At 43.0% G+C, this 27,057-nt stretch overlaps 1 protein-coding gene across 1 annotated transcript; it reads right to left on the bottom strand.

The window, feature by feature from the left end:
• Positions 1-93: 93 nt before the first annotated feature.
• Positions 94-27,057, bottom strand: uck2b (uridine-cytidine kinase 2b). Its single transcript, XM_061896906.1, has 7 exons — positions 26,900-27,057; positions 16,101-16,260; positions 10,943-11,039; positions 10,727-10,869; positions 1,158-1,255; positions 1,039-1,087; positions 94-961 (listed from the first exon to the last, which is right to left on the bottom strand). The coding sequence occupies exons 1-7, from the start codon at positions 27,002-27,004 to the stop codon at positions 822-824; spliced, it is 792 nt and encodes a 263-aa protein (XP_061752890.1). The 5' UTR covers positions 27,005-27,057; the 3' UTR covers positions 94-821.

Below are 27,057 nucleotides of genomic sequence, written 5' to 3'. Positions count from 1 at the left end.
AAAGTCCTAAGGTGGACAGGCTGGATTTAATAGCGCTGGGTGGGCAAAATGTAGAATTCGCCCTGGATGGAAAAAAAAAAAGACAGTACACACTTGGTGACATCCGTTTATTGACTAAATTGCAAAGTCAATCAGTCGTTAATTTACAATTCACGCACTCATCTTTTAACTGTACAAATAATCCAGTCAGTCGAACAATACAAAATAAATACGCAAAGCCGAATAGAAAAATGATTCAAAGCTTTTTTCTTTTTTAATTATTGTAACCGGAAGTGTCCCCGGAAACGGTCGCGATTACTTGCTGTGCGCGTTCACCTGAGGCCACTTTGCGGAGGCCTTTTGTGGCGGAGCCTGACGGATATTGCTGCGGCGATGACCTTGTGTTAACCTGAGTACGTGTCAGCACAGAACCGTGTGCAGCTCGGCGACGTCAGGCGAGCTGAGTTGGGTTCCAGACGCTGTAGTGTTGAACTGAATACTTCACAATGAACACAAGCCCGAGATCATCAAACAAATACAAAGTGCAATCTGGGTTTGCTTCAAGTTGCTGAACAAATATTTACCACACTCCCAATCAAGCGGGGGTTCAAGTTTTATCAGTTTAAAATAAAAATAAAAAAACACAACTGAAGGGGACACAGGTGGTCTTGTGAGGAGAAGCCATAGAAAATGGGACAATGAAGAACTAAGAAGGAGTAGTCATGGTAATAAAAAGGCATTTGGATTGTGGATGCAAATCTTTTTTTTCCCTCCGGCTCATCTTAAATACAGTGATGCGTTATGTACACCCTCTCCTCCCTGGGAAGAGAGGCGCGGCCGGGTCAATGCGGCCGGCTGCTGGACTCGGACGTCCGTCGCTGGCGTGGGGTGGTGCTCAGGCCGTTGGTGCAGCCGTTCTGGCGCTTGCTGGGGCCGCCGGTCAGAATGTCCTGGATGTGCTGGACTATCAAGTTGATGGCCACTGGGGACAAGGAGGCCGCCGGTCAGCAACAACAACACAAAACAACAAACATCCAGACGTTCGAGCGCTAACTTCACCCAGGTTGTCCGCTCCTCGGGGGATGATCACGTCCGCGTACTTCTTGGTCTGGTGGAGAAAAGAGGGGAGGGGTCAACAACTGGAGGGCACAAGTTGTGCAGAGTGGTGTGTCACGTACGGGGAGGCAGAACTCCTCAAACGCAGGTTTGACGAAGGTGATGTACTGCGCCAGCACTTGTTCCAGTTCTCGCCCGCGCTCGCCGATGTCTCGGAGAACTGTGCACACACACGCAGGTTGAGGGATGAGAGATGAGGGACGAGAGATGAGGGATGAGAGACGAGAGATGGGAGATGGGGGATGAGAGATGAGGGATGAGAGACGAGAGATGAGGGACGAGAGACGAGGGATGAAGGATTAGAGACGAGACACGATGGATGAGAGATGAGGGACGAGACATGAGGGACGAGAGATGAGGGACGAGAGACGAGGGACGAGGGACGAGGGACGAGGGACGAGGGACGAGGGACGAGGGACGAGGGACGAGGGACGAGGGACGAGGGACGAGGGACGAGGGACGAGGGACGAGGGACGAGGGACGAGGGACGAGGGACGAGAGACGAGGGACGAGGGACGAGGGACGAGAGACGAGGGACGAGGGACGAGGGACGAGGGACGAGAGACGAGAGACGAGGGACGAGGGACGAGGGACGAGAGACGAGAGACGAGGGACGAGGGACGAGGGACGAGAGACGAGGGACGAGGGACGAGGGACGAGAGATGAGAGACGAGGGACGAGGGACGAGAGACGAGGGACGAGGGACGAGAGATGAGGGACGAGGGACGAGAGATGAGGGACGAGGGACGAGGGACGAGAGACGAGGGACGAGGGACGAGGGACGAGGGACGAGAGACGAGAGATGAGGGACGAGAGATGAGGGACGAGAGATGAGAGACGAGAGATGAGGGACGAGGGACGAGAGATGAGGGACGAGAGATGAGGGACGAGAGACGAGAGATGAGGGACGAGAGATGAGGGACGAGAGACGAGAGACAAGAGATTAGAGATGAGGGACGAGAGATGAGGGACGAGGGACGAGAGATGAGAGACGAGGGACGAGGGACGAGAGATGAGGGACGAGGGACGAGAGATGAGGGACGAGAGATGAGGGACGAGAGATGAGAGACGAGGGACGAGAGATGAGGGACGAGGGACGAGAGACGAGGGACGAGAGATGAGGGACGAGGGACGAGAGATGAGGGACGAGAGACGAGGGACGAGAGACGAGGGACGAGGGACGAGAGACGAGGGACGAGAGACGAGGGACGAGAGACGAGGGACGAGAGACGAGGGACGAGGGACGAGAGACGAGGGACGAGAGACGAGGGACGAGAGACGAGGGACGAGAGACGAGGGACGAGAGACGAGGGACGAGAGATGAGGGACGAGAGATGAGGGACGAGAGATGAGGGACGAGAGATGAGGGACGAGAGATGAGGGACGAGAGATGAGGGACGAGAGACGAGAGACGAGGGACGAGAGACGAGGGACGAGAGATGAGAGACGAGAGATGAGGGACGAGAGATGAGGGACGAGGGACGAGAGATGAGGGACGAGAGACGAGGGACGAGAGATGAGGGACGAGGGACGAGAGATGAGGGACGAGGGACGAGAGATGAGGGACGAGAGATGAGGGACGAGAGATGAGAGACGAGGGACGAGAGATGAGGGACGAGAGATGAGGGACGAGAGATGAGGGACGAGAGATGAGGGACGAGAGACGAGGGACGAGAGACGAGAGATGAGGGACGAGAGATGAGGGACGAGAGATGAGAGACGAGAGATGAGGGACGAGAGATGAGGGACGAGAGATGAGGGACGAGAGATGAGGGACGAGAGACGAGAGACGAGGGACGAGGGACGAGGGACGAGAGACGAGGGACGAGGGACGAGAGACGAGGGACGAGGGACGAGAGACGAGGGACGAGGGACGAGAGACGAGGGACGAGGGACGAGGGACGAGAGATGAGGGACGAGAGATGAGGGACGAGAGATGAGGGACGAGGGATGAGGGACGAGAGATGAGGGACGAGAGACGAGGGACGAGGGACGAGAGATGAGGGACGAGAGATGAGGGACGAGAGATGAGAGACGAGAGACGAGGGACGAGGGACGAGGGACGAGAGACGAGAGACGAGGGACGAGGGACGAGAGATGAGGGACGAGGGACGAGAGATGAGAGACGAGGGACGAGGGACGAGAGACGAGGGACGAGGGACGAGAGATGAGGGACGAGGGACGAGAGACGAGGGACGAGAGATGAGGGACGAGGGACGAGAGATGAGGGACGAGGGACGAGAGATGAGGGACGAGGGACGAGAGACGAGGGACGAGGGACGAGGGACGAGAGACGAGAGACGAGGGACGAGAGATGAGGGACGAGAGATGAGGGACGAGAGATGAGAGACGAGAGATGAGGGACGAGGGACGAGAGATGAGGGACGAGAGATGAGGGACGAGAGACGAGAGATGAGGGACGAGAGATGAGGGACGAGAGACGAGAGACAAGAGATTAGAGATGAGGGACGAGAGATGAGGGACGAGGGACGAGAGATGAGAGACGAGGGACGAGGGACGAGAGATGAGGGACGAGGGACGAGGGACGAGAGATGAGGGACGAGAGATGAGGGACGAGAGATGAGAGACGAGGGACGAGAGATGAGGGACGAGGGACGAGAGATGAGGGACGAGAGATGAGGGACGAGGGACGAGAGATGAGGGACGAGGGACGAGAGACGAGGGACGAGAGACGAGGGACGAGGGACGAGAGATGAGGGACGAGAGATGAGGGACGAGAGATGAGAGACGAGAGATGAGGGACGAGAGATGAGGGACGAGAGATGAGGGACGAGAGATGAGGGACGAGAGATGAGGGACGAGGGACGAGAGACGAGGGACGAGAGATGAGGGACGAGGGACGAGAGATGAGGGACGAGAGACGAGGGACGAGAGATGAGGGACGAGGGACGAGAGACGAGGGACGAGAGATGAGGGACGAGAGATGAGAGACGAGGGACGAGAGATGAGGGACGAGAGATGAGGGACGAGAGATGAGGGACGAGAGACGAGAGATGAGGGACGAGAGATGAGAGACGAGGGACGAGGGACGAGAGATGAGGGACGAGGGACGAGGGACGAGAGATGAGGGACGAGAGATGAGGGACGAGAGATGAGAGACGAGGGACGAGAGATGAGGGACGAGGGACGAGAGATGAGGGACGAGAGATGAGGGACGAGGGACGAGAGATGAGGGACGAGGGACGAGAGACGAGGGACGAGAGACGAGGGACGAGGGACGAGAGATGAGGGACGAGAGATGAGGGACGAGAGATGAGAGACGAGAGATGAGGGACGAGAGATGAGGGACGAGAGATGAGGGACGAGAGATGAGGGACGAGAGACGAGAGACGAGGGACGAGAGACGAGGGACGAGAGATGAGGGACGAGGGACGAGAGATGAGGGACGAGAGACGAGGGACGAGAGATGAGGGACGAGGGACGAGAGACGAGGGACGAGAGATGAGGGACGAGAGATGAGGGACGAGAGATGAGGGACGAGAGATGAGGGACGAGAGATGAGGGACGAGAGACGAGAGATGAGGGACGAGAGATGAGAGACGAGAGATGAGGGACGAGAGATGAGGGACGAGAGATGAGGGACGAGAGATGAGGGACGAGAGACGAGAGACGAGGGACGAGGGACGAGAGATGAGGGACGAGGGACGAGAGACGAGGGACGAGGGACGAGAGACGAGGGACGAGGGACGAGAGACGAGGGACGAGGGACGAGGGACGAGAGATGAGGGACGAGAGATGAGGGACGAGAGATGAGAGACGAGAGATGAGGGACGAGGGATGAGGGACGAGAGACGAGGGACGAGAGACGAGGGATGAGGGACGAGAGATGAGGGACGAGAGATGAGGGACGAGAGATGAGGGACGAGAGACGAGGGACGAGAGATGAGGGACGAGAGATGAGGGACGAGAGATGAGGGACGAGGGACGAGAGATGAGGGACGAGAGATTAGAGATGAGGGACGAGAGATTAGAGATGAGGGACGAGAGATGAGGGACGAGGGACGAGAGATGAGAGACGAGGGACGAGAGACGAGGGACGAGAGATGAGGGACGAGAGATGAGGGACGAGAGATGAGGGACGAGAGATGAGGGACGAGAGACGAGAGACGAGGGACGAGAGATGAGGGACGAGAGATGAGAGACGAGAGATGAGAGACGAGAGATGAGGGACGAGAGATGAGGGACGAGAGATGAGGGACGAGAGATGAGGGATGAGAGATGAGGGACGAGAGATGAGGGACGAGAGATGAGGGACGAGAGACGAGAGATGAGGGACGAGAGATGAGGGACGAGAGATGAGAGACGAGAGATGAGGGACGAGAGATGAGGGACGAGAGACGAGAGATGAGGGACGAGAGATGAGGGACGAGAGATGAGGGACGAGAGATGAGGGACGAGAGATTAGAGATGAGGGACGAGAGATTAGAGATGAGGGACGAGAGATTAGAGATGAGGGACGAGAGATTAGAGACGAGGGACGAGAGATTAGAGATGAGGGACGAGAGATTAGAGATGAGGGACGAGAGATTAGAGATGAGGGACGAGAGATTAGAGATGAGAGACGAGAGATGAGAGATGAGTCAAACACACCAAAAGTCGGGCATTCCTACGAGAAGGAAAAGTGTTCAAATGTGTTTGTGGGAATGACAGCAGGAAGTTGTGTCACCACACCAACATTTTGGTACCGCTACCAAAATGTGTTTCAATTATTTTCTAAATAAAAAAGGCACCACAAAGAATGTCACTGTTGTCTTCATTGGAAGTAAATATCTTGGTGTACATGAAACTTTTGTTTATTATTGTCATTTAGTCCTTCAATAAAATGTTGAACATACTAGACTTGTCTTTTAGTAGTAAGTAAACAAACAAAGACTCCTAATTAGACTGCAGTAACATATTGTGTCATTTATACACCTATTATTTTATACACATTATGAGGGACAAACTGTAAAAAAAATATTACTTGTTCATTTACTGTTAATATCTGCTTATTTTCTGTTTTAACATGTTCTATCTACACTTCTGTTCAAATGTAATAATCACTTATTCTTCTCTTCTTTGATACTTGACATTAGTTTTGGATGATACCACACATTTAGGTATGGATCCGATACCAAGTAGTTACAGAATCATACAATAAAATATAACACCAAAAAAAAGCAATAATAATATGGTTAAGAAATACTGATGTAAAGGGTAGGTGTCGCGCTGTTTTCTCTTTTAACATGTTCTATCTACACTTCTGTTCAAATATAAAAATCACTAATTCATCTCTTCTTTGATACTTGACATTAGTTTTGGATGATACCACACACTTAGGTGTCGATCCGATACCAAGTAGTTACAGGATTATACATTGGTCATATTCAAAGTCCTCATGTGTCCAGGGACGTATTTAATGACTTTAAAAACTTATGAATTTTTTAAAAAGGAAAAAAAATATCGATGTAATCATAGTAGCATTGACTAGATACACTCCTGTACTTGGTATCATTACAGTGGATGTCAGGTGTTTGTTTACATTGTGACGGTGGTGAGCTATTGTATCCTCCTACGCTGTGTAGTGAAGCATGTTTAGCTATTCCTCATCCCCCGGTGATAATGTTAACTTTATTTGTCGCCATGGAGGCCAGGATAAGTGATTTAAAAGTCGCTAAAACACTGTGGATGGACATTAGCCACCTACTAGCCATGTCTTTAAGGAGCTGAGGGTGTTTCAGTGTTATAACTTCACCTTTATGTTTACTTTTTTACACCAAAATGAGTCCATTCTCCCTTTTCTGTCCACATTCTGTGTCTGCTTGTAAGTACTCTGTGTGTGTGCGCTGCCCAACATGCTCCTCTGCTGGTAAAGCAGCAATGTCACCACATGATGTCATGCCCGTTAAAAATAAACATGGGGAACCGGTACTTTTCACACAGAGTTTGATTAATTAGTAGCAGTATACTGTACAAACCTACAAGGAAGTGAACCAAATGACAAAGATGCAAATACAGTAACATTTTTAAATGTATTAGTCTGAATTGTTCAAATGAACAAAAAAATAACATTTGATAGTCGGGGTGTTCAAAAATATACATTTTCAGGTTATTTGTGGTTCTTCATTGATAAAAAAAAATGTTTTGATAAAAGTGTTTGTGATCGCCAGGTGTATCTGCTGCACACATTGAAATTAGACAAGAAGTGTTGATAGTTCTTTTGTTGCCTTTTTAGTATTTGACTTTATTCAATGTTTGGGCAGAATTGTATTAAACAAAACTAATTTTCTTTTTATCAATATTGATATTTATTAAAGATGGGGCATCCATTTTATGGAGGATTGTAGTTAATTATACACCTGCCATCCTATTTTATTGTAAAGATATTGATAGTGAATGTGAGGAACATGAACACATCCTGACTGGTGTGTGGAACATGAACACATCCTGACTGGTGTGTGGAACATGAACACATCCTGACTGGTGTGTGGAACATGAACACATCCTGACTGGTGTGTGGAACATGGACACATCCTGACTGGTGTGAGGAACATGAACACATCCTGACTGGTGTGAGGAACATGAACACATCCTGACTGGTGTGTGGAACATGAACACATCCTGACTGGTGTGTGGAACATGAACACATCCTGACTGGTGTGTGGAACATGAACACATCCTGACTGGTGTGTGGAACATGAACACATCCTGACTGGTGTGTGGAACATGAACACATCCTGACTGGTGTGTGGAACATGAACACATCCTGACTGGTGTGTGGAACATGAACACATCCTGACTGGTGTGTGGAACATGAACACATCCTGACTGGTGTGTGGAACATGAACACATCCTGACTGGTGTGTGGAACATGAACACATCCTGACTGGTGTGTGGAACATGAACACATCCTGACTGGTGTGTGGAACATGAACACATCCTGACTGGTGTGTGGAACATGAATACATCCTGACTGGTGTGTGGAACATGAATACATCCTGACTGGTGTGTGGAACATGAACACATCCTGACTGGTGTGTGGAACATGAACACATCCTGACTGGTGTGTGGAACATGAACACATCCTGACTGGTGTGTGGAACATGAACACATCCTGACTGGTGTGTGGAACATGAACACATCCTGACTGGTGTGTGGAACATGAACACATCCTGACTGGTGTGTGGAACATGAACACATCCTGACTGGTGTGTGGAACATGAACACATCCTGACTGGTGTGTGGAACATGAATACATCCTGACTGGTGTGTGGAACATGAATACATCCTGACTGGTGTGTGGAACATGAATACATCCTGACTGGTGTGTGGAACATGAATACATCCTAACTGGTGTGTGGAACATGAATACATCCTGACTCGTGTGTGGAACATGAACATATCCTGACTCGTGTGTGGAACATGAACACATCCGGACTCGTACGTGGAACATGAATACATCCTGACTGGTGTTTGGAACATGAATATATCCTGACTCGTGTAAGGAACATGAACACATCCGGACTCGTATGTGGAACATGAATACATCCTGACTCGTGTGTGGAACATGAATACATCCTAACTGGTGTGTGGAACATGAATACATCCTGACTCGTGTGTGGAACATGAATATATCCTGACTCGTGTGTGGAACATGAACACATCCGGACTCGTGTGTGGAACATGAACACATCCGGACTCGTGTGTGGAACATGAACACATCCGGACTCGTATGTGGAACATGAACACATCCGGACTCGTATGTGGAACATGAACACATCCGGACTCGTATGTGGAACATCAACACATCCTGACTCGTGTGTGGAACATGAACACATCCTGACTCAGGATGTGTTCATGTTCCACACACGACTCAAAGTGTTGTGCAGCTTGAAAGCATACAATATAAACACCCGTTCCCCAAAACAAAAGCCTTCAAGTCAGAATACAGCCGGTGTCTTCATGGTGAATACAGAATGACATCACACTGGGTGTCATCAAACATGTCCCCTAAGTTGTGGTGTTTGAGGCAGCAATGGTTGTGTCATAGTGCACTGCTGCGAGGGAGCCACTCGGGCATGGCGGCCATGAGCACACGAGGGCGTTGTGTTAGCACGCCAGAGTCAACAAGCACGCCCCCACGCGGTCTGCGACATGATAGATATTCACCACACCTTGGGGAACAAGGCGGTGCTGACTTATCATTGGCACCCACTAAACACTTTCCACTATGGGATAACTGGCTGCCCTTGAGCAATCTTTAAAATGACGTCTTTAGTGCAAACTGACTTCAACAGCAAGACACACACACACTAATATGTTTGTGTGTGTATATATAAATTATATACAGATATACACATTTACATATGAATGTGTATATATACTGTACATATATATGTACCATATTTCCTTGAATAGCCACCGGGCATGTAATATGCGCCTGACTTGAATTACTGCCGGGTAAATCTCGCTCCCCAAATTAATAAGTGCATGCTTACTTTTACCGCCGGGTCAAATTTGTGACGTCACGAGGGACGCTTCCCCTGCTGTCATTTTCAAAATGGCGGAGGAGGTTTTTTTTTACTTTTACTGTGTGTAAACCAGGGGTCTTGTTCCACAGCCATACAGATCACACTAATGGTTGTGATATAAAACAACTTCAACACTCCTACCAATACGTGCCACACTCCGCGAAACCCACATTAAACGATGACAAACACACTTCTGGAGAACACCGGTCCTGCAACACACCACAAACGCAACACAACACCTACAAAGAATGCAATGTATCCACGACTCCTGGCTACACCGTCCATACACCCGCTGGCATACATATATGTATGTGTATCTATACATACATACATACATACATACATACATACATACATACATATATATATATATCCATCCATCCATTTTCTACCGCTTATTCCCTTTTAGGGGTCGCGGGGGGCGCTGGCGCCTATCTCAGCTATAATCGGGCGGAAGGCAGGGTACACCCTGGACAAGTCGCCACCTCATATATATATACACATATACACGCACACACACACATACATACATACATACATACATACATACATACATACATACATACATATATATATATATATATATATATATATATATATATATATATATATATATATATATATATATATATATATATATATATATATATATATATATATATATATATGTATGTATGTATGTATGTATGTATGTGTGTGTGTGTGTATATATATATGAGGTGGCGACTTGTCCAGGGTGTACCCTGCCTTCCGCCCGATTATAGCTGAGATAGGCGCCAGCGCCCCCCGCGACCCCTAAAAGGGAATAAGCGGTAGAAATGGATGGATGGATATATATATATATACACACACACACACACACACACACACACACACACACACAAACACAAACACAAACACAAACACACACACACACACAAACACATTTATATAAAGGTGAAAAAACTATATATACTGTAATGGTTGAAATAAATGACAAATATCAAAGTGGCCCCCGCACGCCTTGAGGTGTCAGTGTGTGGCCCTCGGGGGAAAAGAGCTCGGCCACCCCTGGTCGAGATGCTGCTTCACACACAAAACAAAAAAAAGAGTCCACAGACCTCTGCGAGAGAGCCGAGTGTCTGGGTCGGTGTCCACAAACAGCTTCATCTGGAAGAGGTCGCGGATCTCCTGCGAGTAGAACATCAGGATGCCCTCAAACAGAACCACGTCGGCCGGGTACACGGTGATGAACTCCTCCTTCCTGAAAGCAGTCAGCACACATTCAGGGGAGTCTTGCTGGGACTCCCGCAGAAAGAGCGCCGAGGAGAGCTCACCTGGAATGGGTGACAAAATCATAAACTGGAATCTGGACAGTCTTGCCCTGCAGGATCTGTCGCAGCGTCTGCATGATCAGGTCGTTGTCGAAGGCATCTGTAAGCAAGCAACACTCAGCCTGGACCTGCAGCTGTATTGTCTGTGCATCTGCTGCTCCCTCGCACACTACTGATGACCCCAGATGAGGCGCTAGCTGTTCAAAGTCGGTGGACCACTCGTCTGTACATCAGCTGCTGCCTCACACACTACTGATGACCCCAGATGAGGCGCTAGCTGTTCAAAGTCAGTGGACCACTCGTCTTTGCATCAGCTGCTGCCTCACACACTACTGATGACCCCAGATGACGCGCTAGCTGTTCAAAGTCGGTGGATCACTCGTCTGTGCATCAGTTGAGGACGTCTCTGCGATGCTGACCTGTCTCCACTTAAGATGATACCCTGAGGGCCCCACCATAGACTGGACTGTCTCACTATTATGTTAGATCCACTATGGACTAGACTCTCACTATTATGTTAGATCCACTATGGACTGGACTGTCTCACTATTATGTTAGATCCACCATAGACTGTACTGTCTCACTATTATGTTAGATCCACTATGGACTGGACTCTCACTATTATGTTAGATCCACTATGGACTGGACTCTCACACTATTATGTTAGATCCACTATGGACTGGACTCTCACTATTATGTTAGATCCACTATGGACTGGACTCTCACTATTATGTTAGATCCACTATGGACTGGACTCTCACACTATTATGTTAGATCCACTATGGACTGGACTCTCACTATTATGTTAGATCCACTATGGACTGGACTCTCACACTATTATGTTAGATCCACTATGGACTGGACTCTCTCACTATTATGTTAGATCCACTATGGACTGGACTCTCTCACTATTATGTTAGATCCACTATGGACTGGACTCTCACTATTATGTTAGATTCACTATGGACTGGACTCTCACTATTATGTTAGATCCACTATGGACTGGACTCTCACTATTATGTTGGATCCACTATGGACTGGACTCTCACTATTATGTTGGATCCACTATGAACTGGACTCTCACACTATTATGTTAGATCCACTATGGACTGGACTCTCTCACTATTATGTTAGATCCACTATGGACTGGACTCTCACACTATTATGTTAGATCCACTATGGACTGGACTCTCACACTATTATGTTAGATCCACTATGGGCTGGACTCTCACACTATTATGTTGGATCCACTATGGACTGGACTCTCACTATTATGTTAGCTCCACTATGGACTGGACTCTCACTATTATGTTAGCTCCACTATGGACTGGACTCTCACACTATTATGTTAGATCCACTATGGACTGGACTCTCACACTATTATGTTAGATCCACTATGGACTGGACTCTCACTATTATGTTAGATCCACTATGGACTGGACTCTCACACTATTATGTTAGATCCACTATGGACTGGACTCTCACTATTATGTTTGATCCACTATGGACTGGACTCTCACACTATTATGTTAGATCCACTATAGACTGGACTCTCACACTATTATGTTAGATCCACTATAGACTGGACTCTCACACTATTATGTTAGATCCACTATGGACTGGACTCTCTCACTATTATGTTAGATCCACTATGGACTGGACTCTCTCACTATTATGTTAGATCCACTATGGACTGGACTCTCTCACTATTATGTTAGATCCACTATGGACTGGACTCTCACACTATTAACTAGATTCACATAATGGTGAGTATGAGGGATCTAGGGTTGGAGGGTATCATGATACTAGTATAGTATAGCGGTACTAGTATTGTACTATACTCTGTACTATACTCTGAAAAGTACTGGTTCCCCGTTTTTTTCCTTTTTAACGGGCATGACAGCGTGTGATCATGTGGTGACATTGCTGGTTTTAGGAGCAGAGGAGCATGTTGGGCAGCGCACACACACCGAGTACTTACAAGCAGACACAGTGTGTAGACAGAAAGGGAGAACGGACGCATTTTGGTGTAAAAAGTCAAGATAAACATCCAACCATGGGTCTGCAGTGTTGTAGCTACTTCTAAATCACTAATCCTGGCCTCCATGCTGACAAATAAAGTAAGTTTCTTACAAGTACCATTATCACTGGAGGACGAGGAGTAGCTAAACATGCTTCACTACACACCGTAGGAGGATACAATAACTCACCGGTGTCACCGCTATCAAAACACAGCGCCATGGGTGGATCAACACCTGACATCCATTGTAATGATACCAAGTACAGGTGTATATTTAGTCGATATTCCATCAATATTTATCGTCGCAAAAAATGTTTGCCTTTAAAAAAAAAAAAAAAAAAAGTATATTATGTTTATAAAGTCAGTAAATAAGTGCCTGGACACATGAGGACTTTGAATATGACCAATGTATGATCCTGTAACTACTTGGTATCGGATCGACACCTAAATGTGTGGTATCATCCAAAACTAATGTCAAGTATCAAAGAAGTTTAGAAAAAGTGATTATTACATTTGAACAGAAGTGTAGATAGAACATGTTCAAACAGAAAATAAGCAGATATTAACAGTAAATGAACAAGTAGATTAATCATCCATTTTTACAGTTTGTCCCTCATAATGTGTTCACAATAATAGGTGTATAAATGACACAATATGTTACTGCAGACTAATTAGGAGTCTTTGTTTGTTTACTTACTACTAAAAGACAAGTTGTCCAATATGTTCACTTTTTTATTTAAGGACTACATTTTTAAGATTTTTGCTCAAATAAACACAATAATGCTATTTTTTGTGGTCCCCTTTATTTAGAAAAGTACATATAGGTATATACATCTAGGTACCGGTACCAAAATATTGGCACGTGGACAACCCTCGAGGGAACTGGACCGTAGACCAGGGGTCACCAACGCCGTGCCCGTAAGGACCAAATGAGTCGCCCGCTGGCCTGTTCTAAAAATAGCTCAAATAGCAGCACTTACCAGTGAGCTGCCTCTATTTTTTAAATTATATTTATTTACTAGTAAGCTGGTCTCATTTTGCCCGACATTTTTAATTCTAAGAGAGACAAAACTCAAATAGAATTTGAAAATCCAAGAACATTTTTGAAAGACTTGGTCTTCACTTGTTTGAATAAATTCTTTTTTTTTTTTTTACTTTGCTTCTTATAACTTTTAGAAAGACAATTTTAGAGAAAAAATACAACCTTAAAAGTGATTTGAGGATTTTTAAACACATATACATTTTTACCTTTTAAATTCCTTCCTCATCTTTCCTGACAATTTAAATCAATGTTCAAGTAGTTTTTTTTTATTGTAAAGAATAATAAATACATTTTAATTTAATTCTTCATTTTAGCTTCTGTTTTTTCGACTTAGAATATTTGTGAAATATTTCTTCCAACTTATCATGATTAAAATAAAAATAAAAAAATTCTGGCAAATCTAGAAAATCTGTAGAATCAAATTCAAATCTAATTTCAAAGTCTTTTGGATCTCTTTTAAAATTTTTGTTCTGGAAAATCTAGAAATTATTTCTCTTTGTTAGAAATATAGCTTGGTCCAATTTGTTATATATTCTAACTAAGTGCAGATTGGATTTTAACCTATTTAAAACATGTCATCAAAATTGTAAAATTAATCTTAATCAGGAAAAATTACTAATGATGTTCCATAAATTATTTTTTTAATTTTTTCAAAAAGATTCAAATCAACCAGTTTTTGTCTTCTTTAATTTGGTTGAATTTTGAATTTTAAAGAGTCGAAATTGAAGATAAACTGTTTCAAAATTAAATTTTCATTTTTTTCGTGTTTTTTTTTCTCTTTTAAACCGTTCAATTAAGTGTTTTTTTCATTTATTCTCTACAAAAAAACCTTCTGTAGAAGGAAAAAAAATGTTTGACGGAATAACTGACAGAAATACCCTTTATTTTTTTTTTATATTTATCTGTTTCTATATATATTTATTGTGAGAAATAATTAAGATCATCAGTGTTTCCACAAAGATAAATATCATTAATTATTAATAATAACATAAAGTTAAAGGTAAATTGAGCAAATTCATTTATTGTTTTTACTTTGCTTCTTATAACTTTCAGAAAGACAATTTTAGAGAAAAAATACAACCTTAAAAATGATTTGAGGATTTTTAAACACATATGCCTTTTTACCTTTTAAATTCCTTCCTCTTCTTTCCTGACAATTTAAATCAATGTTCAAGTATTTTTTTTTTTATTGTAAAGAATAATAAATACATTTTAAAATAATTCTTCATTTTAGCTTCTGTTTTTTCGACTTAGAATATTTGTGAAATATTTCTTCCAACTTATCATGATTAAAATAAAAATAAAAAAATTCTGGCAAATCTAGAAAATCTGTAGAATCAAGTTCAAATCTAATTTCAAAGTCTTTTGGATTTCTTTTAAAATTTTTGTTCTGGAAAATCTAGAAATTATTTCTCTTTGTTAGAAATATAGCTTGGTCCAATTTGTTATATATTCTAACTAAGTGCAGATTGGATTTTAACCTATTTAAAACATGTTATCAAAATTCTAAAATTAATCTTAATCAGGAAAAATTACTAATGATGCTCCATAAAAAAATTTTTAAATTTTTTCCAAAAGATTCAAATCAACTAGCTTTTGTCTTCTTTAATTTGGTTGGATTTTGAATTTTAAAGAGTCGAAATTGACGATAAACTGTTTCAAAATTAAATTTTCATTTTGTTCGTGTTTTTTTTTCTCTTTTAAACCTTTCAATTAAGTGTTTTTTTCATTTATTCTCTCCAAAAAAAACCTTCCGTAGAAGGAAAAAAAATGTCTTACGGAATGACTGACAGAAATACCCTTTATTTATTTTTTTATATTTATCTGTTTCTATATATATTTATTGTGAGGAATAATTAAGATGATCAGTGTTTCCAGAAAGATAAATATCATTAATTATTAATAATAACATTAAGTTAAAGGTAAATTGAGCAAATTGGCTATTTCTGGCAATTTAGTTAAGTGTGTATCAAACTGGTAGCCCTTCGCATTAATCGGTACCCAGGAAGCAGCTCTTGCTTTCAAAAAGATTGGTGACCCCTGCCGTAGATGATGAAAATGTTTTCTAAAAAAAAAAAAGGGTAGAAATATTTGTTTACCTGGATGGTCAAAGTTGTACTGGCCCTTGAGCGTCTTGGCCTTCTGGTCTGGGGTCAGCACCTTGTAGAAGCTGTCCTGGCTGAGGATGGCCACCTGCCTCTGGTGGTGGTCGATCTTGTTCTGGCCCAGCAGCTCCATGATCTTCTCGCACACGGACGACTGCAAAGCACGAGCCATAATGCCAATGATTAAAAAACAAAACATGCAAAGACACTGAAAATATGTTTTATAGAGTGCGCTATGGCGCCATCTTGTGGACGAATTTGCTCACTGCAGAGCTTTCAGCCGGAAGTAGAAGTGCCGTTCCGCCTTCGGCATTTGTACCTCTATAGACTGTAAATTAATCACGTTTTTAAGTTTTACAATATAACTAAAACTATTCTAACTTACTAAAGCGTCCCCTGTGTGATGTCTATAGGAGTATTTCCATGCATATTTCTACGTAATGTAATCAATTTACCAAAACGTCACTGTGGAGTTATTGAGTCTGTTTAGCTTGGCTTGCGCAGCTAGTGGGTCCATGACCATGACTTCTGTTTTGTTTAAACAACCGTTTTACTGCCCTGTTAAGACACATTTACGTATGAATCTGCAGCTACTATCTGGAAAAAAATGTTTTCTAAGACCGAGTGGGTGCGGCTCTGTCGTGTGTAAAATGTGGTACAAGTGGGTGTTTCCTTTACTGTGGGACCCCACTGTGTCCTCTGTGACCTGGCCAGCAGACCAAGTCTCTGGGTGAATGCTGACAGGACATTCTGCGGCCGCTGCTTTTGTTTTCAACAGATGGAGCCTCGAAAATGTCAGACGCCCCGTCAGGGAGCAAAAGAAACAGTCCTGCTCATTTTTTTTTTTTAAATAACACAAAATATGAAAAAATGTCCCCCCCAAAATGCTCAAAGTGCTCAATTATTTTTTACAACGCTTAAAAAAAATATAGACCGACTTCAGATCTAACTGTTGCTATAATTGTAATTATTTTTTGTAAAGTCCTCTTTTAAAAAAAAAAAATAAGAAAACACAAAAATACGAAAAAATGCCTCCCAAAAAATGCTCAAAGTGCTCAATTATTTTTTTCAATGCTTAAAAAAATATAGACCAACTTCAGGTCTATCTGTTGCCATAATTGCATTTTTTTTGTTAACTCATTTTTAAAAAATTAGAAAACACAAAAATATTAAAAAATTGTCTCCCAAAAATTGCTCAAAGTGTTCAATTATTTTTTTCAACGCTTAAAAATATATCGACCAATTTCAGATCTATCTGTTGCCATAATTGTAATTATTTTTTGTTGAGTACTTTTTTTTTCCAAATCAGAAAACACAAAAATATGAAAAAAACGTCCTCCAAAAAATGCTCAAAGTGCTTAATTATTTTTTTCAATGCTTAAAAAAATATAGACCGACTTCAGGTTTATCTGTTTCCATAATTGCATTTTTTTTTGTTAACTTATTTTAAAAAAAATTAGAAAACACAAAAATATGGAGCAATTATCTCCCAAAAATTGCTCAAAGTTCTCAATTTTTTTTTTAACGCTTAAAAATATATCAACCAATTTAAGATGTATCTGTTGCCATAATTATAATTATTTTTTGTTGAGTACTTTTTTTTTCCAAATCAGAAAACACAAAAATATGAAAAAACGTCCCCCAAAAAATGCTCAAAGTGCTCAATTATTTTTTTCAATGCTTAAAAAAATATAGACCGACTTCAGGTCTATCTGTTGCCATAATTGCATTTTTTTTGTTAACTCATTTTTAAAAAATTAGAAAACACAAAAATATGGAAAAATTGTCTCCCAAAAATTGCTCAAAGTGCTCAATTATTTTTTTCAACTCTTAAAAATATATTGACCAATTTCAGGTCTGTTGCCATAATTGTAATTATTTTTTGTTGAGTACTTTTTTTTTTACAAATCAGAAAACACAAAAATATGAAAAAATGTCCCCCAAAAAATGCTCAAAGTGCTCAATTATTTTTTTCAATGCTTAAAAAAATATAGACCGACTTCAGGTCTGTCTGTTGCCATAATTGTAATTATTTTTTGTTGAGTACTTTTTTTTTTTACAAATCAGAAAACACAAAAATATGAAAAAATGTCCCCCAAAAATGCTCAAAGTGCTCAATTTATCTTTTTCAACGCCTAGAAATATATGGAACTACTTCAGATCCATCTGTTGCCATAATTGTAATTTTTTTTTTGTTAACTCCTTTTTTTTTTTTTTAAATAAGAAAACATGAAAATATGAAATAATGTCTCCCAAAACATGCTCAAAGTGGAGTATTTTGTGTAAAGTAATTGGAACCCCTAAATCGGTCAATAATTCATAACACTGCTTTAGGGCAAGGACAGTACAAATAAAAAAAAATGAGTTTTTCTGAAGTGTTAAAAATAAGTCATACATATACATATATATATATTTGTTCATTTATTCCATTTTTGAGTATTTTTAGGCTGAGCCGTTAAAAACGTGTTTTCGATCAAGTCGATTGTGGGACACTGGCTTGGTGGACTTGAGTCAGACTTGAATCCAGAACAAGGCGCTGCCTCGCTGCAGCCTACGCCACTTTCATGCAAGTGGGCTGGAATTGCATCATGCAAGCCCAGCGGGGTGCAACACATCACACTGAATTTGAATTGCACCTGATTGATGACTTGATTCCCCACAGTAAGCAGAGCGTATTGCACAAGAAGTGAGATGACACTGTGTGATAGGTTCTTTTAAGCCAGATTGCTGAAGTGTTTAACCAGTTTCATGGTGAGAAAAACCACCAGATGATGTGTTTGACATCCTTTCTTGTACAAACTGCCTTCTGTTGACGGACATCCCCGTAATCATACTGGTTTTTCCAGGGTTTTAGTATCGCAAGTTCGGATTTCAATATGACATAACAGCCTCCTTTTGCCCTTAAGTGACGCACCATCCCTGCCAGTTGAAACGCGACAGAGTGTCTCCCATCTGATATTTTCACATCAGATTTGGGTGACGTCTGGAGGTAGTCCGGGTCCTTTTCCCAATACATCAATGTGACCTGTTTAGGACTTTCACATCACCTGTGGGCGAGCTAAGTCACCCGTGTGGGCCAGCGGAAGTGGATACAATGTCACAACATCCTGTTTTAGTGTTCAAGGTATTTCTTATATATATATATATATATATATATACATACATATATATATATATATATATACATACATATATATATATATATACATACATACATACATACATACACACATATATAAATACATACATGTATATATACCCATGTATATATATATATATATATATATATACACACATGTATATATACCCATGTATATATATATATATATATATACATACATACATATACATACATACACACACACATATATAAATACATATATGTATATATATATATATATATATATATATATGTATATATATATATATATATATATATACATATACATACATACACACACACACACATATAAATACATACATGTATATATACCCATGTATATATATGTATATATAGACATATATTATACATACACACATATGTACATACATACATACACGTACATGCATACATATATATTTACATATATATTTACACACATAGATATATATATATACACATACATATATATTAGGGGTGTAACGGTACATGTATTTGTATTTAACCAATTCGGTACGGGGGTTTCGGTTCAGTGGTGTATCGAACGAGTTTCCACACGGACATATTAGGTAGCGCACCGCACGTTGTGTAAACAATGCAGAGCGAGACAGGCTAGCAGCGACCGGGCTAGGACAACATGTAAAAGCCAGAGCTGGAAGACCCTCCGGTCTCGTTAAAGGGGAACATTATCACCAGACCTATGCAAGCGTCAATATATACCTTGATGGTCCAGAAAAAAAAGACCATATATTTTTTTAACCGATTTCCGAACTCTAAATGGGTGAATTTTGGCGAATTAAACGCCTTTCTGTTTATCGCTCATGTGGTGATGAAGTCAGAACGTGACGTTGCCGAGGTAACACAGCCGCCATTTTCATTTTCAACACATTGCAAACATTGGGTCCCAGCTCTGTTATTTTCCGTTTTTTCGACTATTTTTTGGAACCTTGGAGACATCATGCCTCGACGGTGTGTTGTCGGAGGGTGTAACAACACTAACAGGGAGGGATTCAAGTTGCACCACTGGCCCGAAGATGCCAAAGTGTCTGCCTCCAGACCCCATTGAATGTGCCAGAGTGTCTCCACATATTACCGGCGGTGCTAAAGCAGACATGGCACAGAGATGTATGGATAACCTGCAAATGCATTTGCAACGATAAAGTAAACTAAATTACAAAGGTGAATTTTGTTGATGTTGACTTATGTACTAATCAGACATATTTGGTCGCGGCGTGACTGCCAGCTAATCGATGCTAACATGCTACGCTAATCGACGCTAACATGCTATTTACCGGCGGTGCTAAAGCAGACATGGCACAGAGATGTATGGATAACCTGCAGATTCATTTGCAACGATAAAGTGAACTAAATCACAAAGGTGAGTTTTGTTGATGTTGACGGCCAGCTAATCGATGCTAACATGCTACGCTAATCGACGCTAACATGCTATTTACCGGCGGTGCTAAAGCAGACATGGCACAGAGATGTATGGATAACCTGCAGATTCATTTGCAACGATAAAGTCAACTAAATCACAAAGGTGAGTTTTGTTGATGTTGACTGCCAGCTAATTGATGCTAACATGCTATGCTAATCGATGCTAACATGCTATTTACCGGCGGTGCTAAAGCAGACATGGCACAGAGATGTATGGATAACCTGCAGATTCATTTGCAACAATAAAGTCAACTAAATCACAAAGGTGAGTTTTGTTGATGTTGACTGCCAACTAATCGATGCTAACATGCTATGCTAATCGATGCTAACATGCTATTTACCGGCGGTGCTAAAGCAGACATGGCACAGAGATGTATGGATAACCTGCAGATTCATTTGCAACGATAAAGTAAACTAAATTACAAAGGTGAGTTTTGTTGATGTTGACTTATGTACTAATCAGACATATTTGGTCGCGGCGTGACTGCCAGCTAATCGATGCTAACATGCTATGCTAATCGATGCTAACATGCTATTTACCTGCGGTGCTAAAGCAGACATGGCACAGAGATGTATGGATAACCTGCAGATTCATTTGCAACGATAAAGTCAACTAAATCACAAAGGTGAGTTTTGTTGATGTTGACTGCCAGCTAATCGATGCTAACATGCTACGCTAATCGATGCTAACATGCTATTTACCAGCGGTGCTAAAGCAGACATGGCACAGAGATGTATGGATAACCTGCAGATGCATTTGCAACTATATTACGTTTCCTTCCACCCACATTTAATGCGAAAAAAACACTTACCAATCGACGGATTTAAGTTGCTCCAGTGTCAAGAGATGCGAAAGTCCTGATCGTTTGGTCCGCACATTTTACCGGCGATGCTAACGCAGGATTTAAGTTGCTCCAGTGTCAAGAGATGCGAAAGTCCTGATCGTTTGGTCCGCACATTTTACCGGCGATGCTAACGCAGCTATTCAGCCATGCTATGGCTATGAATAGCGTCAATAGCTATTCGCTCAAGAGCTTCAGTTTCTTCTTCAATACTTTCATACTCCAACCATCCGTTTCAATACATGCATAATGTGTTGAATCACTTAAACCGCTGAAATCCGAGTCTGAATCTGAGCTAGTGTCGCTATATCTTGCTGTGCTATTCGCCATTGTTTGTTTACATTGGCAGCACTGTATGACGTCACAGGGAAATGGATAGTCATATCGCAAATAGCTAAAATCAAGCACTTTAAAGCTTTTTTTTAGGGCTATTCGGGGACCGGCAAAATTTAGAAAAAAAATCCTAAAATACAACAAGCCACTGGGAACTGATTTTTATTGTTTTTAACCCTTTTGAAATTGTGATAATGTTCCCCTTTAAGATCTCCCGTTTGGGAACACTTTGACTGCGCGATACAACAATGGAGGACAGAGGTTTGTCGACATTGTTCAGCAGCAGTAGGGTATGCTTCTGCCAACACGTCAAACATGTTAACTCCTTTGAAGCGGCACCACCGCATTCAAGCAGCCTCTCCTCGGCGAGTCAGGCAGGGCTGAAGCAATAACAAATGTTTCTATAGCAGCCAAGTTAGCCAGGCTGGGGGGGGGTTGATGAATGTGGACCCAGACTTAAACAAGTTGAAAAACTTATTGGGGTTTTTGTATTTAGTTGTCAATTGTACGGAATATGTACTGTACTGTGCAATCTACTAATAAAAGTCTCAATCAATCAATCAAAAAAAGCACTTTATGTGTAGAAAGGTTTTGTTAAGAAACCATTCTGAGCCTTATCTTATTTAGTTTTTATTTCATATATGTTGACCACATTAACTCTGGCAATGGACCCTGTGTGTATATGTATGTTATGCCATTGTTTATAAATTTGGTAAAAAAATAACCCAAAAATGTGTATTTTGTTGTATTCTTACTGTACTGAAAATTAATCGAACCGTGACCTCAAAACCGAGGTATGTACCGAACCAAAATTTTTGCGTACTGTTATACCCCTAATATATATATATATATATATATATATATATATATATATATACACATGTACATACATACATAAATATATATATACACAGGTTAGTGCGTCTGCCTCACAATACGAAGTTCCTGCAGTCCTGGGTTCAAATCCAGGCTCGGGATCTTTCTGTGTGGAGTTTGCATGTTCTCCCCGTGAATGCGTGGGTTCCCTCCGGGTACTCCGGCTTCCTCCCACTTCCAAAGACATGCACCTGGGGATAAGTTGATTGGCAACACTAAATTGGCCCTAGTGTGTAAATGTGAGTGTGAATGTTGTCTGTCTATCTGTGTTGGCCCTGTGATGAGGTGGCGACTTGTCCAGGGTGTACCCCGCCTTCCGCCCGATTGTAGCTGAGATAGGCGCCAGCACCCCCCGCGACCCCGAAAGGGAATAAGCGGTAGAAAATGGATGGATGGATACATACATATATTCATCACGCACTAATTGACTGAAAGAGAGCACACTTTGCCGATGATGTTATGTTATCGATGGGAAAATGCATTTTTAGAGAATATTATTTCCCTGAGCGGCTAGGAGACACCAAGAGGAACAAGAAAACGGATTATAAAGGACAGATTTTAAAAAATAACTAAAAAACTTTTTTTTTTTTTTGCTTGGCACTTCAGGCAGGACAGATTTTGGACGATAAAGGGCCGGATTTAGCCCGCGGGCCGCAGATTGGGGACCCCTAGGTAATAAACCATTGTGATTAAAGGCCTACTGAAAGCCACTACTAGCGACCACACAGTCTGATAGTTTATATATCAATGATGAAATATTAACGTTGCAACACATGCCAATACGGCCTTTTTAGTTTACTTCATTGCAATTTTGAATTTTGCGCGAAGTATCCTGTTGAAAACGTCGCCGTATGATGAGGTGTGCGCGTGACGTCTCGGATTGTAGCAGACATTTTTTTCCAGCCCGATCCCAGCTATAAGTAGTCTGCTTTAATCGCATTATTACACAGTATTCTGGACATCTGTGTTGCTGAATCTTTTGCAATTTGTTTAATTAATAATGGAGACGTCAAAGAAGAAAGATGTAGGTGGGAAGCGGTGTATTGCAGCGGCCTTTAGCAACACAAACACAGCCGGTGTTTCCTTGTTTACATTCCCGAAGGTGAAGCTTTACTATAGAACAGAGCGGTCAAGTGAAGATGGTTCCCGAGCACATGTCAACCGGCAGGTTTCGGGGAGAAAATTGTGGTAATAAGCCGGCTTTTACCGTAGACATTAGCGGAGCTTGCGTCGTTCATCGTGCACCTGTCAAAGAGGCAGCTGCGGACTGTCTTGCCTCCCCCGACCGGCCGCCCCCAAACGTGGAATGCTTCCACCGTGGAGGAGGGGGGGGGGGAAAAAGCTCAGCCCGGCCCGACCGTCTGCCTTTGCTTCGCCTCGTCGAGAAACATGGCTTCCCTCAGAGACACTGGTGGTCACCACACCGCTCCAACTTTCAGGTATGATTATATAATCTCACTAAAACACTAGTAACACAATAAGCAGATAAAAGATTTTCCAGAAGTATCCTAGTAAATGTGTCTAATAACATCTGAATCGCTCCCACTGCCCTGTCTTTTTTTTTTTTTTTTTCTAGTCCTTCACTCACACTATCCTCATCCACGAATTTTTCATCCTTGCTCAAATTAATGGGGAAATCGTCGCTTTCTCGGTCCGAATCGCTCTCACTGCTGGTGGCCATGATTGTATTGCTGGTGGCCATGATTGTAAACAATGTTCAGATGTGAGGAGCTCCACAACCCGTGACGTCGTCGTACAATCTCACTAAAACACTAGTAGCACAATAAGCAGATAAGGGATTTTCCAGAAGTATCCTAGTAAATGTGTCTAATAACATCTGAATCGCTCCCACTGCCCTGTCTTTTTTTTTTCTTTCTAGTCCTTCACTCACACTATCCTCATCCACAAATTTTTCATCCTTGCTCAAATTAATGGGGAAATCGTCGCTTTCTCGGTCCGAATCGCTCTCACTGCTGGTGGCCATGATTGTATTGCTGGTGGCCATGATTGTAAACAATGTTCAGATGTGAGGAGCTACACAACCCGTGACGTCGCGCGCACATCGTCTGCTACTTCCGGTACAGGCAAGGCTTTTTTTAGCGACCAAAAGTTTGGAACTTTATCGTCGATGTTCTCCACTAAATCCTTTCAGCAAAAATATGTCAATATCGCGAAATGATGAAGTATGACACATAGAGCTGCTATCCCCGTTTAAATAAGAACATCTCATTTCAGTAGGCCTTTAACACGTTGTTTCATATGATGTGACAAGGTTGTAAACTGTAAGTTGGCTACACACAATTATTGAATATGAAATTAAATCGAGGGTAAGATTACAAATTCAGTGTTAATATTGGAGGTGGGACCCGGACCCTACTGTAGTGGAAAAGTCTGGGCGGTGAGGTCAAACAGGTGATCTAAATTCCCACATATATCAAAAACAAGCTAGGATTTATGATGGTGATGGACTTACAAGATGTATTACATTTTATTGCTGGTTAGTGGTTAGAGTGTCCACCCTGAGATTGGTAGATCGTGAGTTCAAACCCCGGCCGAGTCATACCAAAGACTATAAAAATGGGACCCATTACCTCCCTGCTTGACACGCAGTATCAAGTGTTACAATTGGGGGTTAAATCACCAATAATTATTCCTGGGCGCGGTACCGCTGCTGCACACTGCTCACCTCTCCTCCCAGGAGGGTGGAATTGGCTACACACAATTATTGAATATGAAATGAAGAAGGAGCTGAGCTGGAAGGCAAAGCTCTCAATTTACCGGTCGATCTACGTTCCCATCCTCACCTATGGTCATGAGCTTTGGGTCATGACCGAAAGGATAAGATCACGGGTACAAGCGGCCGAAATGAGTTTCCTCCGCCGTGTGGCGGGGTTCTCCCTTAGAGATAGGGTGAGAAGCTCTGCCATCCGGGAGGAACTCAAAGTAAAGCCGCTGCTCCTTCACATCGAGAGGAGCCAGATGAGGTGGTTCGGGCATCTGGTCAGGATGCCACCCAAACGCCTCCCTAGGGAGGTGTTTAGGGCACGTCCAACCGGTAGGAGGCCACGGGGAAGACCCAGGACACATTGGGAAGACTATGTCTCCCGACTGGCCTGGGAACGCCTCGGGATCCCCCGGGAAGAGCTAGACGAAGTGGCTGGGGAGAGGGAAGTCTGGGTTTCCCTGCTTAGGCTGTTGCCCCCGCGACCCGACCTCGGATAAGCGGAAGATGATGGATGGATCAAGGGTAAGATTACTAATTCAGTGTTAATATTGGAGGTGGGCCCCGGACCCTACTGTAGTGGAAAAGTCTGGGCGGTGAGGTCAAAAAGGTGATCTATATTCCTACATATACCAAAAACAAGCTTGGACTTATGATGGTGATGGACTTACAAGGCGTATTACATTTTATTACTCATTTAATAATAACGAAGTGGTCTTTACATAACCAATGTGATTGGCTATTGAACTGGGTCTCTCTCCGTAAAAAAGACACGAGTGGGTTTGCCAGAAAAGACTCCAAATGATCAAAGCAGGCTCCAAAAAAAAAAAAAAAAAAGATGTTTTGATGATGACTTTAAAAACCATGTCTGATGAGGCTGGGAACCTTCATCTTGCTTCGAACAAAGGACGTGCAGGCGCGCTCCTAATCTTTACAGTCGCGGGTTGGCGAATGTGGGTCAGACCTTTCCGTTAGCTGCAGACAAAGCACTGCCTTTGTTAAATAAACAAAACAGGGGCGATATATCATTTTTAAGTCGTATAAAAATGCTTGTCAGGTGGGAAAAAGATGTTTACAAACAAGGGACAGTACGACCAGCTAGCCATTGTCTTCGATGGCCGAAATGACATAATATAGTCCGCCTACACAATTGGCAGTTTGGGCTCATGGCGGATATGTCATGTTAAAAATATAAAATATATATGTATTTATGTAAAGAAAACCGGCTAGATAGTGTCGACGTGCAGTTGTGTCGCACCGGAAGAGCAATGGTTAAAAAAAAAAAGGGATGACGGAGCTGTCAATCAAGCGGCGAGGAAGCCACGCGGTCAAGCCGCTTCCCGGCCGTCGTTTAGCTCAAACCCCCCCAGCGTCACCACTCCCTAAGCCCGCTCCCCTTTTTTTTAAGACTTGAGGTGCCAACCTTTCCGCTGGCGGTGCCCCCGGAGACACCGATGAGAAAAGGTTGCCGTATGACGTCGGTGTGGTCGCCCCGGTCCCTTAGGCGTGTTTCCGTGTCGCCGGCCATGGTTGTAATGCGCCGCCGAGGCCGCTGTGCGCGAAGATCACTGCGACGGAGCT

This window comes from Nerophis ophidion, linkage group LG04 (assembly GCF_033978795.1).
Source record: "Nerophis ophidion isolate RoL-2023_Sa linkage group LG04, RoL_Noph_v1.0, whole genome shotgun sequence".
NCBI lineage: Eukaryota > Metazoa > Chordata > Actinopteri > Syngnathiformes > Syngnathidae > Nerophis > Nerophis ophidion.
Note: the sequence above shows the minus strand (reverse complement) of the source record. Positions and strands in the feature narration are given on the sequence as shown.

What these genes read in the sequence shown, in the direction of transcription:
- uck2b (XM_061896906.1), bottom strand. Translation starts at nt 27,004, where the DNA reads ATGGCCGGCGACACGGAAACACGCCTAAGGGACCGGGGCGACCACACC. An exon ending in GGGGCACCGCCAGCGGAAAG is followed by an intron (nt 16,261 to 26,899) that starts GTTGGCACCTCA and finishes CGTGCTTTGCAG; the next exon opens with TCGTCCGTGTGCGAGAAGAT. An exon ending in TTGAGGAGTTCTGCCTCCCC is followed by an intron (nt 1,088 to 1,157) that starts GTACGTGACACA and finishes TTTCTCCACCAG; the next exon opens with ACCAAGAAGTACGCGGACGT.